General features: G+C 53.0%; 4 protein-coding genes across 4 annotated transcripts; 1 reads left to right on the top strand and 3 right to left on the bottom strand.

Annotated features, from left to right (window-relative positions):
• Window positions 1-3,579: 3,579 nt before the first annotated feature.
• Window positions 3,580-5,118, bottom strand: PODANS_1_10570 (uncharacterized protein; the record flags this gene model as incomplete). The annotated part of the gene is made up of 2 exons (XM_001908683.1): window positions 3,580-4,862; window positions 4,986-5,118. 2 exons carry the CDS (start codon window positions 5,116-5,118, stop codon window positions 3,580-3,582), a joined length of 1,416 nt encoding a protein of 471 aa, XP_001908718.1.
• A 488-nt stretch (window positions 5,119-5,606) lies between these two features.
• Window positions 5,607-6,214, bottom strand: PODANS_1_10560 (uncharacterized protein; the record flags this gene model as incomplete). The annotated part of the gene is made up of 2 exons (XM_001908682.1): window positions 5,607-5,907; window positions 5,970-6,214. 2 exons carry the CDS (start codon window positions 6,212-6,214, stop codon window positions 5,607-5,609), a joined length of 546 nt encoding a protein of 181 aa, XP_001908717.1.
• A 1,238-nt stretch (window positions 6,215-7,452) lies between these two features.
• On the bottom strand, window positions 7,453-10,447 carry PODANS_1_10550 (uncharacterized protein; the record flags this gene model as incomplete). The annotated part of the gene is made up of 3 exons (XM_001908681.1): window positions 7,453-7,926; window positions 7,979-9,908; window positions 9,981-10,447. Coding segments are annotated over 3 exons (2,871 nt in total), but the record flags the coding sequence as incomplete, so codon positions are not given.
• A 2,072-nt stretch (window positions 10,448-12,519) lies between these two features.
• Window positions 12,520-13,970, top strand: PODANS_1_10540 (uncharacterized protein; the record flags this gene model as incomplete). The annotated part of the gene is made up of 3 exons (XM_001908680.1): window positions 12,520-12,646; window positions 12,711-13,056; window positions 13,118-13,970. 3 exons carry the CDS (start codon window positions 12,520-12,522, stop codon window positions 13,968-13,970), a joined length of 1,326 nt encoding a protein of 441 aa, XP_001908715.1.
• Window positions 13,971-14,025: the final 55 nt, after the last annotated feature.

Below are 14,025 nucleotides of genomic sequence, written 5' to 3'. Positions count from 1 at the left end.
CCTCTTCCTTCCCCTTCCTCGCTCCACACAAGCATCAATTACTTCCACGCTATCGTCGGCGAGGCGTGCGGCCCCGATGTTTGCCTAAGACGCCTCAACCACACCCGTGTTCGAAGAACCCAAGTTGGTCGCGACTCGAGCATCCTACTGGACATTCCAGCGAGAAAAAGATGTTTCCAGCGAGAGGATTTTCTTCATCAAGAAGCGGGCGTCCGACCCAGGCCAGCTCTTCACCAACACCCTTCTCAACAAATCCGACCGCAGCCGCCCCTGAACCTAATCCCCCCTTGGCAGCCATGACGACACGCCGACCGTCGGAATGGCCTCCACGGTTTACCAACTCCCCGACAGGAATGATGTCTCCATTTACTTCGATTCCCGCCAGACATGCAGCGGTTTCTGCCCCTAGTACAGTCGAACCGTCTCGTCTTCGACCCATGTTGCAACCTCGCGTCCCTCAACCCAGACGACCCTCTAGCAATGCCGTTGGTGACACGATCATTGTTGGAAACCCAGTAGGTTCTTTCGCGATTTCCCCCTTCCGTCCGTTTGCTTTGCTTTCCATGAACTCACAACCGTGCGACCAGGCCGACATTCATCCCAGCAACTCGGAACGCGAGAGCCGGGAATCGATCAAGCGAAAGAGCCAGTCGATTAGTAGCGACTCGTCTCCTCTGACTGGTCAGTCGATTTCTGCTGCGGTCGGCAATGGTGACTCTCCAGTCCCCAACAAGAAGAGCAGGCGTGAGCATGGGCAGACGAACAATGGCCAGTCTCTTCTCAATAGCCAGTCGAACCGCCCAGAAGGGAACTACAAGGCATGCAAGCGCTGCAACTCTCTCTTTTGTGCAACGGCACCTTGAGGCTGCCGACAGGACTGTCCCCTACCACGAGCGCACAAATCTGTTCTGCGCCCGCTGTTTCATGCGGCTCTATATCTGCGAAACAAGGTTCGAAATGACCGACCTCGAGGCCCGATGCGGACAACTTGATGATGATGCCAACGATGGCATCCATGAGAACTGGGCAATCCGGGTTATGATTCGGTCGTTGTCCAATGAAGGTCACAAGATCGTCAAGGCGGCTACAACTCCCAAGACCAAAGAGTTGTTGGAAGAGCAAGAGTGGACAAGAATCATTTCCCATCTCGACAGAACCCTCAATTGGAATGCCGAGAATGATATAGATCTGGAACTTGATTGGAAAGAGTGGAGGACCAACGCACATCGATGGACCGGTATTGCCACCACGAAGCTGCTGCTCACTTTCTTCGATCAGGAGACCCGGCGAGATTCGGATTGGAAATGGTGAGCTTTTCCATCTCTTCCCCACCCCTCATCCCTTTTGTCTCTGTCTGCGTGCTGCGACTAATGGTGGTGACAGCGGCGGTTATTGCTCGCATTGCGAGCACTTTCCAGGACAGCCTTTGGGGCATTTTCCCGAGAGGGTTGTCTTGGGCAATTTTCCCGAGAGGGGTGTCTTGGGTCCTGAGCAGCCTTCGCAGCACTGGACCGAGGACGATAAACTGTCGAACCTCACTTGGGACGAGTGGCTCGCCGATTATGACAAGTCGAAGGGGTATGATCAGGCCATGATAGACAATCTTGCCGCCCTGGATAGTCAACCCTAGTGGCGCGTCGATTTTGTCTTTGGGTAGCCTCTTGCCTTGAGTTGGGCTTCGGGGCAAAGTTGATTTGCGGTTTCATTTTCTTGCGTTTTTTCGCTTGATCCTTTTGTGGTGGGGGGGGGGGGGGGGGTTGGTTGTTCAAAGGAAGTGTTAGCTCCTTGACGGGTTCTCTTTCGGTCTTGGATTGGGGTTCTTTGTTGGCTTTGAGATACCCGTGATTTCACACTCTGGTTTTTAACGACAATACCCGCTATACCGCCGGCGGTAGCCTTGAACAGCATTTTCTACGCTGCATCATAGGCATTAGCTTTTCGTTTATGTTTTGTTCTTGTTTTCGGAGTGGAATATGGGTTGTACTTTTTGTGTTGTTATTGATTGGTGTGGTAACAGGTGTGGTATTTTGTATTTTGTTTGTTTTTCTCGTTTTGTTTCAGTGCCTTGGGATCTGGTATGCGCTTCTTAGGCGATTAGAAAGCCCGAAAAGGGATAAGTCTTGATAAATAATACTGGGGATGGGTGGTCACCGAGGAGAGTAGTATGGCCGGCCGAAGGAGGGATCTTGGGGAGGAGCACGCCTGGCGACAGATTGTAGTCAGCAACACTCGAGAGTGCAAGAAGGGGAGAGAAAATGAAGCGGAAATAATCACCAAAAAAAGGTGGAAGGGAAGGAAATGGCGAGGGAAATGGTCGGGACTCTGAGGATGTTTCTCTTCTTTTTGTTTTTTTTTCCAGGATAGAAAGATGGGCATGAAATGGGTAGACAAAACGGGGAAGGATGAATAGACAGAAAGACTTACCAGAGGTTTGGATACCTTATAAAGTCCCCAATAGAGCAATAGAGTCCCAAGGATAAAAGAGGAGAGAACCTTTACGTGAGCCCCCTGTTTATTTACCCAAGATCCACCCCCTCCCCAAAAGACGAAGAGGTAGCTCCCCTGAGTTTCTTTTATAATTATTAGGTGTTAAAATATAGTTAATAGGCCTTTAAAGATAGTTTAAAGGCTTCTTGATTTTCTTTCAAGGCCTTTGACTGTATTGTAGGGAGGGTGAGTAAATAGGCCGAGAGAGAGGGCGCTGGTAAGATGAATAGGGGGCTCTGTAATGGTTCTCTTCAAAAGAGAGGCATGTTTCTGGTTTCGGCGGCCAAAAAGATGTTTGCGATTGGCTTGGTGATGGTGATGGTGATGTGACATGTCTAACTCAAGATGGAAGAAGGGTCGAGGGGGAAAGAGGAGGTTGTTTCTGGTCGGGTGTTGGCCACCACATTTGAGATATGATTTTGTGGTGTGCTATTCGGTTTGATTTGAGGGTGTTGAATGTCACAGGATGGTAAAATGGTTTCACGGTTGAGGCACGATATACAACAGGTGATGTGGAGAGGTTTAAGTTTTTTTGTTTATTCTTTTTTGCTATCTATGCGGTCTATGGGTCACATGGAGTGAAGAAGAAAATTCTGTGCCAACTTAAAAAGGGGAAATTTTGGATAGTAATTTCGACAGCTATCTGTGGGTGGTGGTGAAACTGGTGTGGCTGTGTTTGGCGTTGGGACAGTGCCCAGGGATAGTGTGCTATGGTTATTCGCACTGGGGGAGGGGTTTGAAGTGTTGAAGATATTCGTAGAAATGGTGATATTGGGTGGAGGGAAAGGGGGGTATGGATATGGGAACTGTATAGGAAAGATGGGGGTCAAGAATGGGGAGTGAGTGGTCAACAAGAGGTATGAACTGATGGGATGGATGGGCAAGGAGATGACGTAAAGAGAGCTGTTCAACAGTCTGGTCTTGCCGTAAAAGGTAAATCAGATCATAGACGTAGGATGGGGTCTTTTTCTTCCCTTGATCCTGACATGGGCATATACATACATAACCCCCCCCTAAACCAGGATCCCTGTCCCGGTGGTTGCCCCGCCGTTGTCACCCCCTTTGTTTACTGTCCCGGTACGCAGGGGCGATTTAAGCTTGATCCGCCAATATAGCCTGTGGCTTGCGAGCTCCACACACTCCGCAAATTCCAACGTCGCCCGCATTGCGATACTTTGTCCCGGTACACGTCGTGCTGGTACATGCCCAAGAGTCGGAAACCCTCGCTGGGTTGAGGACATTGCTACATATAGCGCAAATGGCGGATATTGGCTCGTTGTCAAAGGAGCAAGTTGGGCACGTGGTCGGTTTAGTTGTGGCAGTAGTGGGTAATGGCGCTGGTGTTTTCAGTTTAAGAGGCTGAGATTGCTCTGCTTTCGGGTGTAATAGTTTGGTATTTGGCGACTGTGCCTGGACTTTCTGTTTCGGTGGCGGCGGGTTTGGTACTGGTGGTCTCTTTTCTGATGAGGTGTCTGGCTTTATCGGTGTTGGTTTGACCGAGTTGAGAATCAACGACCCAGTTCCAGGCTCTTTCTTGATCCTCCCAAAACTCTGCAACTCCCGCAGTTCATCCTGCGCATCCTGATCATTGGGATTCTCGTCGTCGCAAACCTTCACCATCCCCTGCCCTTTCCCATCAAGCAATTTCTTCCCATCAAAGTCAACCGCATCCGGACCCTGGCTCACATCCTCCTCATATTCATCCCCACTATCCGTCTCATCCTCCTCCCCCTCCTCTTTCATCACCTCCCCCTCCCCCTTCCTCCCCTGTTCCAACCTCGCCAAAGCAGCCGCAGCCCTCAACTCCCTCCCTCTCCCACTCCCTGCCACCCTCGGCTTCCCCTTCACCTTCTTCCCTTTTTCCAACTCCTTTTTCACCGCCTCATCCTCCCCAAGCTTCTCCCCTCCCGCCCCAAACTTCTTGAGTATCCTCCTCTCCCTCTGCTCCCTCCAATCAACCTTCACCTTCCTCTTCCTTCCCCCCCTCCTACTCCGATACGTCCCACCACACAAATGCTCCGGTAACACCTCCCCCTCCCCAACCGCATTCCTCTCCCACTCCCCCGTACTCAACAATGCGCCCCTACCCCAAAGACCCTCCCCAGTGAAACCCCTCTGCCACCACCCTCTCAGCTCATCAGCAAACTGGTTGCGAACCTGCCAGAAAGCCTTGGAATGATTCATCTGCTTGTTGTGGGCGAGCTCATGCATCATGACCATTTGAACATAGTTGAAGGGGAGCCAACGACCTGAATGGGATTTGAGGACTAGCTGGATTACCTCGCCGGCGTTGAAGTTGCGGCCGACGAATTCACGGTTGGGGGGGAATTCTTCTAAAGAGGTGACCGAGAGGTGGTGTTGGCGCATTATGGGGACTAATAGAAAGGGGGGTTGTTAGTTAGTGTGAGGGTTGGAGGTTAGGGTTAGGCATGCGTTGAGTTGAGAGGATGGGGTTGAAGTTAAGAGATTCCTCTGGCGGGAAGGGTTGGGGAACTCACCGCATTGCGCAGCTATTCGCTCGAGGAAATCCTGAGCGATAGCTTCATGGGGCCCGGGGATGGGCTTGATGAAGATGATGCGGTCGTTGGGTTGGGATTTCTTGGCGTTGAGGCGTTGGATGCCGAGGGGCATTTTGTGGTCAGAGGTGGGAGTCGATGGTGTTGTTGCTTGCAAGAAAAGGTGAGAGTGAGGGCGATATACAATGAAATGTTAAGTCGATTATGTAAATCGATGTACAGCAGTTTGATGAAAAAAGTTGACGGGTGAATACAACGGGTGGTGAGTTGATGGACGAGATGAGAGCCTGCGAAACCAGTTCGAAGGCGATAGGACAATGAGACGCGTTAATGAGTGACACCAAGTCATGTGATTCCCCAATCTTGACCACTTCGATGCAAAACCACGTTAAACCCTAACCCTCGCCAACCCCTTTGCTTTTAAGCTATGCTGACGAGACTAACCCAATACCATTCGAGAATCAAGGGTCATTTATTTGAAAATTTGGCAATTCTTCTAGCATATGGAAAAGTCTCGACTTGTGATACGAACTCTTCACCGCATCCAACACCTGTCCAAAATCACAAAAGAGACATCTCTATTTTCCTTCACATCCCCTAAGCTCAAGCATTCCCCAACTCAAACCCAACACTCCCACCCCACCTCGCCGCCCCAAGACAAACCCCTCTCAACCCGCCCGTAGGACAAGCCTCCCTAGCCGCCTGCACACACATTTGCCACCTCTCCCTACTAACATTGATACTCTGCCTCTCGTTCACGCTCTTCAGCCGAAAAACTGCCGTCCCGACCTTTGCTTCTGTTGCCTTCAGCCCGTCCTGGCAGTACTGACCTCTGCCCGTGCCAGCTATACTCCCGTTGCAAATCTGGAGCGAGGCAGCGGCTTCGTCATGAGCAACAATATGCCTACAGTTTATTAGCCACCTACACCAACTAAAGATAAGGGGCGGGAGGGGGGGAGAACATACGCCTTTCTGTCCAGGCAGACAACATCCTTGACTATAGACCTTGGATTGGCAAGGGCGTACTGCTGTCTCCGGATATGCAGCACCTCATAATACGACTGAGGCACTATCGCGCGGCGGGCAACATGAGAATAAGTTTCGAACCAGCGGGGTTTTGGCGCTGTAGTAGGGGCCGAGAGGGCGCCGAGAGGGGAGAAAGTGAGGAGGAGGAGGACCGCAAGGGTGGTGGTGAGGAGTTTGGGGAACATCCTTTGCCGCTCAAGTGGGAGAAGCTGTCGTTGCTTGTCGGGGTAGTTCTTCAAAAAGGCTGGAGATGGACAACCACAACAACAACAACGACGAGATGGAAGATAAAGAAACCAAAAGGGGAAAAAAGGCCACAGACCCAGCCGGCAAGAAACGAAAAAAAAAAGAAGGATTCAAGAAAAGAACAATGATGCCAGCATCGGTGATTGACCCAAACCACGAAACAAAAAAAAGGATTCGCGGGATGCCGTCGGAAGTTCAAGCAAATGGCGAACTCGAGGATGTAAGATGAACAGATACAAGTCCAAAAAGAACCCGGGGGAGACCAGGTGGTTTTCCTTCACAACAACTACCCATGCCATACCAGGGATCACCGAACTACGGAGATCTCCAGGTAAGCGGCGATGATCAACCGTTCGATCTGTAACATCCCACTAACAAACTCCCCTTGCCATCAGAGGGGTTGGTGGTAATGGGAAACTATGAAACCTTCTTGCTTTTCCATACAGCCAGTCCCCAAGAGCCAAGGGATGGGGGGAATGGCGTGGCAAAAGGGGGGGTGGTAGGGGGTTGAAACATAGCTCGGCCGGAGAATTTGTGATGATCTTATTGGTCCATTCTCTTTCGACCCTCCCCCCATGCTTTAACTTGACTGCAACGACAACTGATAAGATGCGCATAAAGGTTTGCTTGAATTGATCTTCATCATCATAGAAATCCGGTAAGAAAGTTGGCCTGACCTGTATATCGGTTGCCAGATTGATTCAAATAACAATCGCAGGACCAGTTCGCAATCCAGGGCGATGGAGAGTAATGACAAGTGAGAACCACGGACCATGAGCTCCGACCACCACCTCACCTTCCTATACCTCTCAAAAGCCCGAGAGCTCCAGAGCCACTCGTTGACAGCTTCCACTTTGAGCACTTTACAGATCTGCGACTTGCGCAGATCGTCTGCTCTACATGATACCTCTTCAATATCTCCGAACTGCAGAATATCAAGGTAAGTGGGGAGGGGGGGGGGGGTCAACGAGGCCATGTTTGTCAAAATGTTTTGTAATTTTGGTGTAGTTGTCTCTGTATTTTACATTGCCAGCACTCTATGTCTACATGTCTACCATGATGACTTAAGCCAGCTTTAACTCAACGCCCCAGTCTAGAGATGACTTGAAATGCTTTTGATTCCTGCCTCATCCATTCGTCAGGCTAACCATCTTCTTCATAGTCCTCGTGTCGACATTTACGAACTCTTCGTGTTCTCCTTCACCCAAGCAGCGACATCCTCACGGTCGCGCTCGACCCAGGAGATCTTGGAGCGAATGGCGTCCAGGCTCTGCGCAAGAGACTGGTCGAATCCGTTGGTGCTCTTGTCAGCGAAGAACTGCTCAACCTTGGCAAGCTGCTCCTTCTTCGTGAAGCTAGACGTGAAGATAGTCACCATGGTACCGAGCATAGACAGCGCAGGAGGGAGCTTCTCGACAAGCTTCTCCCAGTTCTGCGTCATCCACTCATACAAGGCCTCGATACCCTCGGGATGGCTACGCAGACCAGCAGTCGGCATATAGATATCCTGGTCCTTGACCTCACCGCTGAACAGGAGATCCAAAGTTCTCTTGATCAGCTCGGGATCTTTGGCACGGCCGAGGCAGCGCAGGGCAGTGTTGCGCTCATCACTGTTGGTAGACTTGCGGTAGAAGTCGAGGACGGCGTCGTACTAACAACACAGTCAGCATCCATCATAGACAATAGGGGACAAAACAACGCACCTCCTCCTTGCCACCGTGCTTCAGCGCCATACTAAAGACGCTGCCCCTAATGTTGGGGTGCACAGCAGACCGGTCACCGGCCATGTACTTCTTGAACATCTCCTTGGCCGTATCGATGATCTTCTGGTCCCCGGACAGACCAGCACTTCCGAAGAGCATAGCCTTGAACTGCTGCTCAATATGACCATCCTTCTCGGAGAATTCCCAGCCAAGTTGGTGCGCCTTAGCACTAACAAGTTCGCGCAGGAAAGCCTCCAGGCCGTCGCGGACAGCCTTGTCCTCGAACATCCAGGCACTCTGAACTGAGGCAACACGACCAATGATCTCGTTCCAGACAACGAACTCGGTCTCCGTCTCGAATCCCTTGAGGAGATTCAGGACTCCAGACGTCTTTTGGTAGCCAGAGGTAGCCAAAGCACCGGCATCGGCAATCATACCGGCGCGGTCCTCCACGCTGAGAAGACCGTTCTTGGCAGCCTCGCCAAGCTTGGCGAGACGCTCAGGGGAGTAAGAGGTGCGGTACAGACCGGTGTGGTTGGCGTTGAGCTTGAAAAAGTCGTTGTTGGGCACCTTGAAGGTGTCCTCACGCTTGCTCAAAGTTTGCGACTCGTCAATACCATCCTTGGTGCGGAGACCCAAGAAGACGGGATAGATGACCTTGTCCTCTTCGGGCTTGGTGTCGCCAGTGCGCAGGAAGCGGTTCTGCTTCAGCTTGACGGTGTTGTCGCCCTTCTCCTCGACGGTCACAACAGGGTAGCCGATGTTCTTGGTCCACACCTGCATAACATCCTCGACGCCCTTTCCGCTGGCCTCAGCAAGAGACGCCCAGAGGTCTCCGGTCTGGGTGTTGCCGTAGGCGTGCTTCTTGAGATAACGTCTGACACCCTCCAGGAAGGTATCTTCGCCAAGGTAGGTTGAGATCATGCGCAGGACGCAAGAGCCCTTGGAGTAAGAAATGGCATCGAAGATCTGGTTGATCTCGTCGGCTCGCTTGACAGGCACCTCAATGGGGTGACTGCTGCGGAGGGAGTCCAAAGACAGGGCGCGCTGAAGGTTGTCGACAACATACGTCTCCCAGACCTTCCACTCGGGGTAGAAGATGTTGCAGGAATACCACGAGGCCCAGGTAGCGAAGCCCTCGTTGAGCCACAAGCCATCCCACCAATCCATAGTGACAAGGTTACCAAACCATTGGTGAGCCAGCTCGTGCTGAACAACCTCAGCAACACGCTCCTTGGTCGCCGCGCCACTGGCCTTTTCATCCAGCAGCAAATCGACAACACGGTACGTCACCAGACCCCAGTTCTCCATGGCGCCCTGGGCGAAATCGGGGATAGCGATCTGGTCCATCTTGGGCAAGGGGAACTCGATGCCAAAGACCTTCTCATAGAACGCGAGAGTCTTGGCAGCGAGGTTGAGTGAGAAGCGACCATGCTCAATATCTTGGCCAGGGGGAGCATACACACGGACGGGGACACGGAACTCGTTGGTCTCGATGTAGTTCAGCTCACCAACAACAAAAGCCACAAGGTATGTGGACATGAGTGGTGACTTGTTGAAGGTGACGGCCTTCTTGGCGGCATTGGTCTGCTTCGACTGAACCTCTGTCTCGCCAGAAACATCCATGTTGCTGAGGCAGGTCAAGTTCTTGTCGGCAATGAGTGTGACTGTGAACTCGGCCTTGAGTGAAGGCTCGTCAAAGCAAGGGAAAGAGCGGCGAGCATCGGTAGGTTCCATCTGGCTGACGGCAAGAAGACCCTGGGAGCCGTCCTCCTTCTTGTAAGTCGAACGGTAGAAACCGGCCATCTTGTCGTTCAGCTGACCAGTGAACTTGATCTCAAGCTGGGCCTTCTTGCCTTTGGGGACTTCATTGTCAAAGTCAAACGTGGTGACTTGGGTGGTCTCATTGTATGAGATCTTGGGCGAGGAGCTGTGTTTATTGTGAGCTTTGGTGGCCCATTCAGGGGCGGAACGAGCATTGTTGGCGGGGTATGGAACCTACCTGACAGTCTGCCCCTCGGAGCTGACAGTGGCACTGTGCACGTCAAGCTCAAGGGTATGAAGGGAAATGGACTTGGAGTCCTCGGCCACATCGAGGTCAATCACGACAGTGCCGTCGAAGGTGAAGTCCTTGAAGTTGGGCTCGAGAGTAACATGATAGTGCCGTGGGATGACGTTGGTGGGGAGCAGCTCACGAGCTGCCACATTGACCCCACTAGCCACATCGGCTTGGGCGTGAGTTCTGCACATGTTGTGACGGCGGTATGAGCAGTGCCGGACTGGTGGACGAGTTGCTAGGCGAGCTGTTCGCTGGGTCAAAAGAGGGCGTTGAGAAGTGGAAGTTGTTGTTTTCGAAGTGAGGGTGGCAGTAGCAATAGAAGTGGCAGAGTAAGACCGCCGTGGTGAGACTGAGACTGATGAGGGTGATGATGAGTGACTGCGGGGTGGTTTAGCAAATCCGCTTGGGCCTTAGTACTTCCTAGAAGGGGGAGCGGGTCCCGTCAGAGGCGACCTTCCAGTTGCATACCGTGAAGTAAAACTCTGCGCTGTTCTTCTCAACGGTGCAAGTCCTAGATGTCTCCGGGCTCCCTGGCTGGCTGTTGGCCGTGCTGCAACGCAAGAACGGAACATGATGGAAAAGAAGAGAGTGAAGGAGAGACGAAAAGCAACAATTTTATGTACAATGAGCCCAACTATCGCACCTTCCTTACGTGCGGTGCTCGTCAGAAGGCTCTTTCCTGCAAACTCCCAAATTGATGCACCTTGGTGGCCTGTAAAGGCGGGCAATCTGGCTGAGCACAGGCCTCCTTTTCCGCCCCTTCCTGCTGACTGACCACGCAAGAAGCTATTAGACCATTTTAGGCAGGCGGTCAGGAGCAACTTCATCTCTCAACTCTTGGTCAGATGGGAGCACGTAATGGTGAAGCTATTATGTTCCGGATGACTTTTTGTTAGGTATGGCTGCTAGATATTTGTTTAATCTGTTGATCTTTGCCTCTGGTCTGCCAATAGCTATAGTTGGGAAAATTGGCGTTGACGGATCCCGCCAGATGTTTGTTGTAGGTCGGATCCCGCTGGACGATTTTTTTTCTTCAGGAGCACAACACACGGGAGCTCGCCAGCAATATGAGACTCTGTAACCTTCCGGGACACTTGTACGGAGTTCCGTGGCTGACCGCAGAAATGAAGATCATGACAGAACTCGAGAACAGCACCCCAACCCTCTTAGTGAAGTGATAAGGTCATACATGGGATAATTGCTCAAGACAGAGTGCCAAAGCCTTCTCATCGCTACATTCTTGGGAGAGCTTTCATATCAATGCTTCGATCTTGATTCAAGGGTCTTTGGAAGCTTCTCGACAAGAGCTGAGCTCTTCTTCTGTTGGGGTGGACCTGGCCAGTGCTGTGATCCACTTGTTGACGTCTTAAAACTTGGGCTGCGGGGTAGCTCAACCAGTTGTCAGTCTGGCCATGGAGGGGCAACCGTCTTATCCATCAATATCAAAAAAAGGTTGACATCGGCCGGGGCGGATGCGAGCAGACAACTCGCCCGTGCAAAGCCGCCGCAAACTTTGCAGCAAGGCGACGGGACCTCCATGTGCTTGGGTGGGGGTCTCCAGCTGTGACTGTTGTGAAAAGGATGTTTGACTGTCTGCAATTCAACACCCCACGCCATCCCACCGGACTGTCAGGGATGAAGCTCCGACAACGGATTCTTAGAAGAATAGAATTGAAGTCGCCTGCGCCGAACGGGGACGGCCTGACCGGGCGAGAGACAACCGTCCTCTCGGCCACTCGATCCGCCCACATGCAGCCCCATGGTTGGCAATTGACATCGGCTGGGCATTAGGGCAGGGATGGTGTAGCATGTAGACGGTACACACCGAGAGCTTTCCCGCCTTCGACCTGCGAGGTGCTTCCGATATGGCAAACCCTTGGCAGTCACTAACAAGAGGGGGGTTCTCGCTACCTACCTTCGACCAGGGATCACCCCACCAGACGACCTGCCCCTCCCTCCGTCTCTGCTCACCCAAAAGCTTCCACCTCCAGCCCCGAGTGCATCGTCTTGATTCTCTTCCCTCTTCCATCTTCACTCTTCCCAGCCTCGTCCTATAACATCGAGAGACCTTCCACCACTCATTAGTCCATCAAACCTCAGGTACGTATGTCCAGGGCATCATCCGATGGCCTCCTGTCCTGTTTTGTCGTCCCATATCACCTCCACGCCGTGGCACCTCGAGCTCTGCCACCATCCAGCTCCCGTGGATTCGCACGTTGGGTGACGAACCACCCAGTCTTGCGGGATATTCCACGAACCTGGTCTGTCCTAGCTTGCAATTGAGCGACTTTTGGGACCTTGATACCAATCAATACGTCAACAATTCTTCAACCTTTCCTCCTTCCCTCCAAACATACCCTTTCCCGCCACCCGCCAGCCTTGCTTTTCACCTACCACAAGTCCGTCCTTGACCGCTCCCGTACTCCGGCAGACCCCATAGCCAACAGATAACTGACCATCTCCCATCAGAAAATCATCCACAATGGGTATCACCAAGGTTCACGCTCGTTACGTCTACGACTCTCGTGGCAACCCCACCGTCGAGGTCGATGTCGTGACCGAGGAGACTGGCCTCGCCCGCGCCATCGTGCCATCTGGTGCCTCCACCGGTTCGTCTTACCCAAATACCCCCGTCGAGGAGAAGCCATATCTGACAGACACGGTGAAATATAGGTCAGCACGAGGCTTGCGAGCTCCGTGACGGCGACAAGACCCACTGGGCTGGCAAGGGTGTTCTCCAGGCCGTCAAGAACGTCAACGAGGTCATTGGCCCCGCGCTCATCAAGGAGAAGATTGACGTCAAGGACCAGAGCAAGGTCGACGAGTTCCTCCTCAAGCTCGACGGTACCCCCAACAAGACCAAGCTCGGTGCCAACGCCATTCTCGGTGTCAGTTTGGCTGTCGCCAAGGCCGGTGCTGCCGAGAAGGGTGTCCCTCTCTACGCTCACGTCTCCGACCTTGCCGGCACCAAGAAGCCCTATGTCCTCCCCGTTCCCTTCATGAACGTCCTCAACGGCGGGTAAGTTGCTCTGCTGGCCGCTATCATGCGCTATCAAACATGTGCTGACATCCCTCGATAGTTCCCACGCCGGTGGCCGTCTTGCCTTCCAAGAGTTCATGATCGTTCCTTCCGCCGCCCCCTCTTTCTCCGAGGCCATGCGCCAGGGTGCTGAGGTGTACCAGAAGCTCAAGGGCCTCGCCAAGAAGAAGTACGGCCAGTCCGCTGGCAACGTCGGTGACGAGGGTGGTGTTGCTCCCGATATCCAGAGCGCCGAGGAGGCCCTCGAGCTCATCACCGAGGCCATTGAGGCCGCTGGCTACACTGGCCAGATCAAGATCGCCATGGATGTCGCCTCCAGCGAGTTCTACAAGGAGGACGCCAAGAAGTACGATCTCGACTTCAAGAACCCCGAGAGCGACCCCTCCAAGTGGCTCACCTACGAGGAGTTGGCTGCCCTCTACTCCGACCTTTGCAAGAAGTACCCCATCGTCTCCATCGAGGACCCCTTCGCTGAGGATGACTGGGAGGCCTGGAGCTACTTCTACAAGACCCAGGGCGAGTCCATCCAGATCGTTGCTGACGACTTAACCGTCACCAACCCTCTCCGCATCAAGAAGGCCATTGAGCTCAAGGCTTCCAACGCCCTTCTCCTCAAGGTCAACCAGATCGGTACCCTTACCGAGTCCATCCAGGCCGCCAAGGACTCCTATGCCGATGGCTGGGGCGTCATGGTTTCTCATCGCTCTGGTGAGACCGAGGATGTCACCATCGCCGACATTGCCGTCGGTATCCGCTCCGGCGAGATCAAGACCGGCGCTCCCTGCAGATCGGAGCGCCTGGCCAAGCTTAACCAGATTCTCCGCATCGAGGAGGAGCTTGGCGAGAACGCCGTGTATGCCGGCGAGAACTTCCGCAAGTCCATCAACTTGTAAGGTGGACGCGGTGGGATGCCTCGGGGGGAATCGGAACCCAGAGGGACGGGGTCTG

This window comes from Podospora anserina, chromosome 1 (assembly GCF_000226545.1).
Source record: "Podospora anserina S mat+ genomic DNA chromosome 1, supercontig 2".
In the NCBI taxonomy this organism is placed as follows: Eukaryota; Fungi; Ascomycota; class Sordariomycetes; order Sordariales; family Podosporaceae; genus Podospora; species Podospora anserina.
Note: the sequence above shows the minus strand (reverse complement) of the source record. Positions and strands in the feature narration are given on the sequence as shown.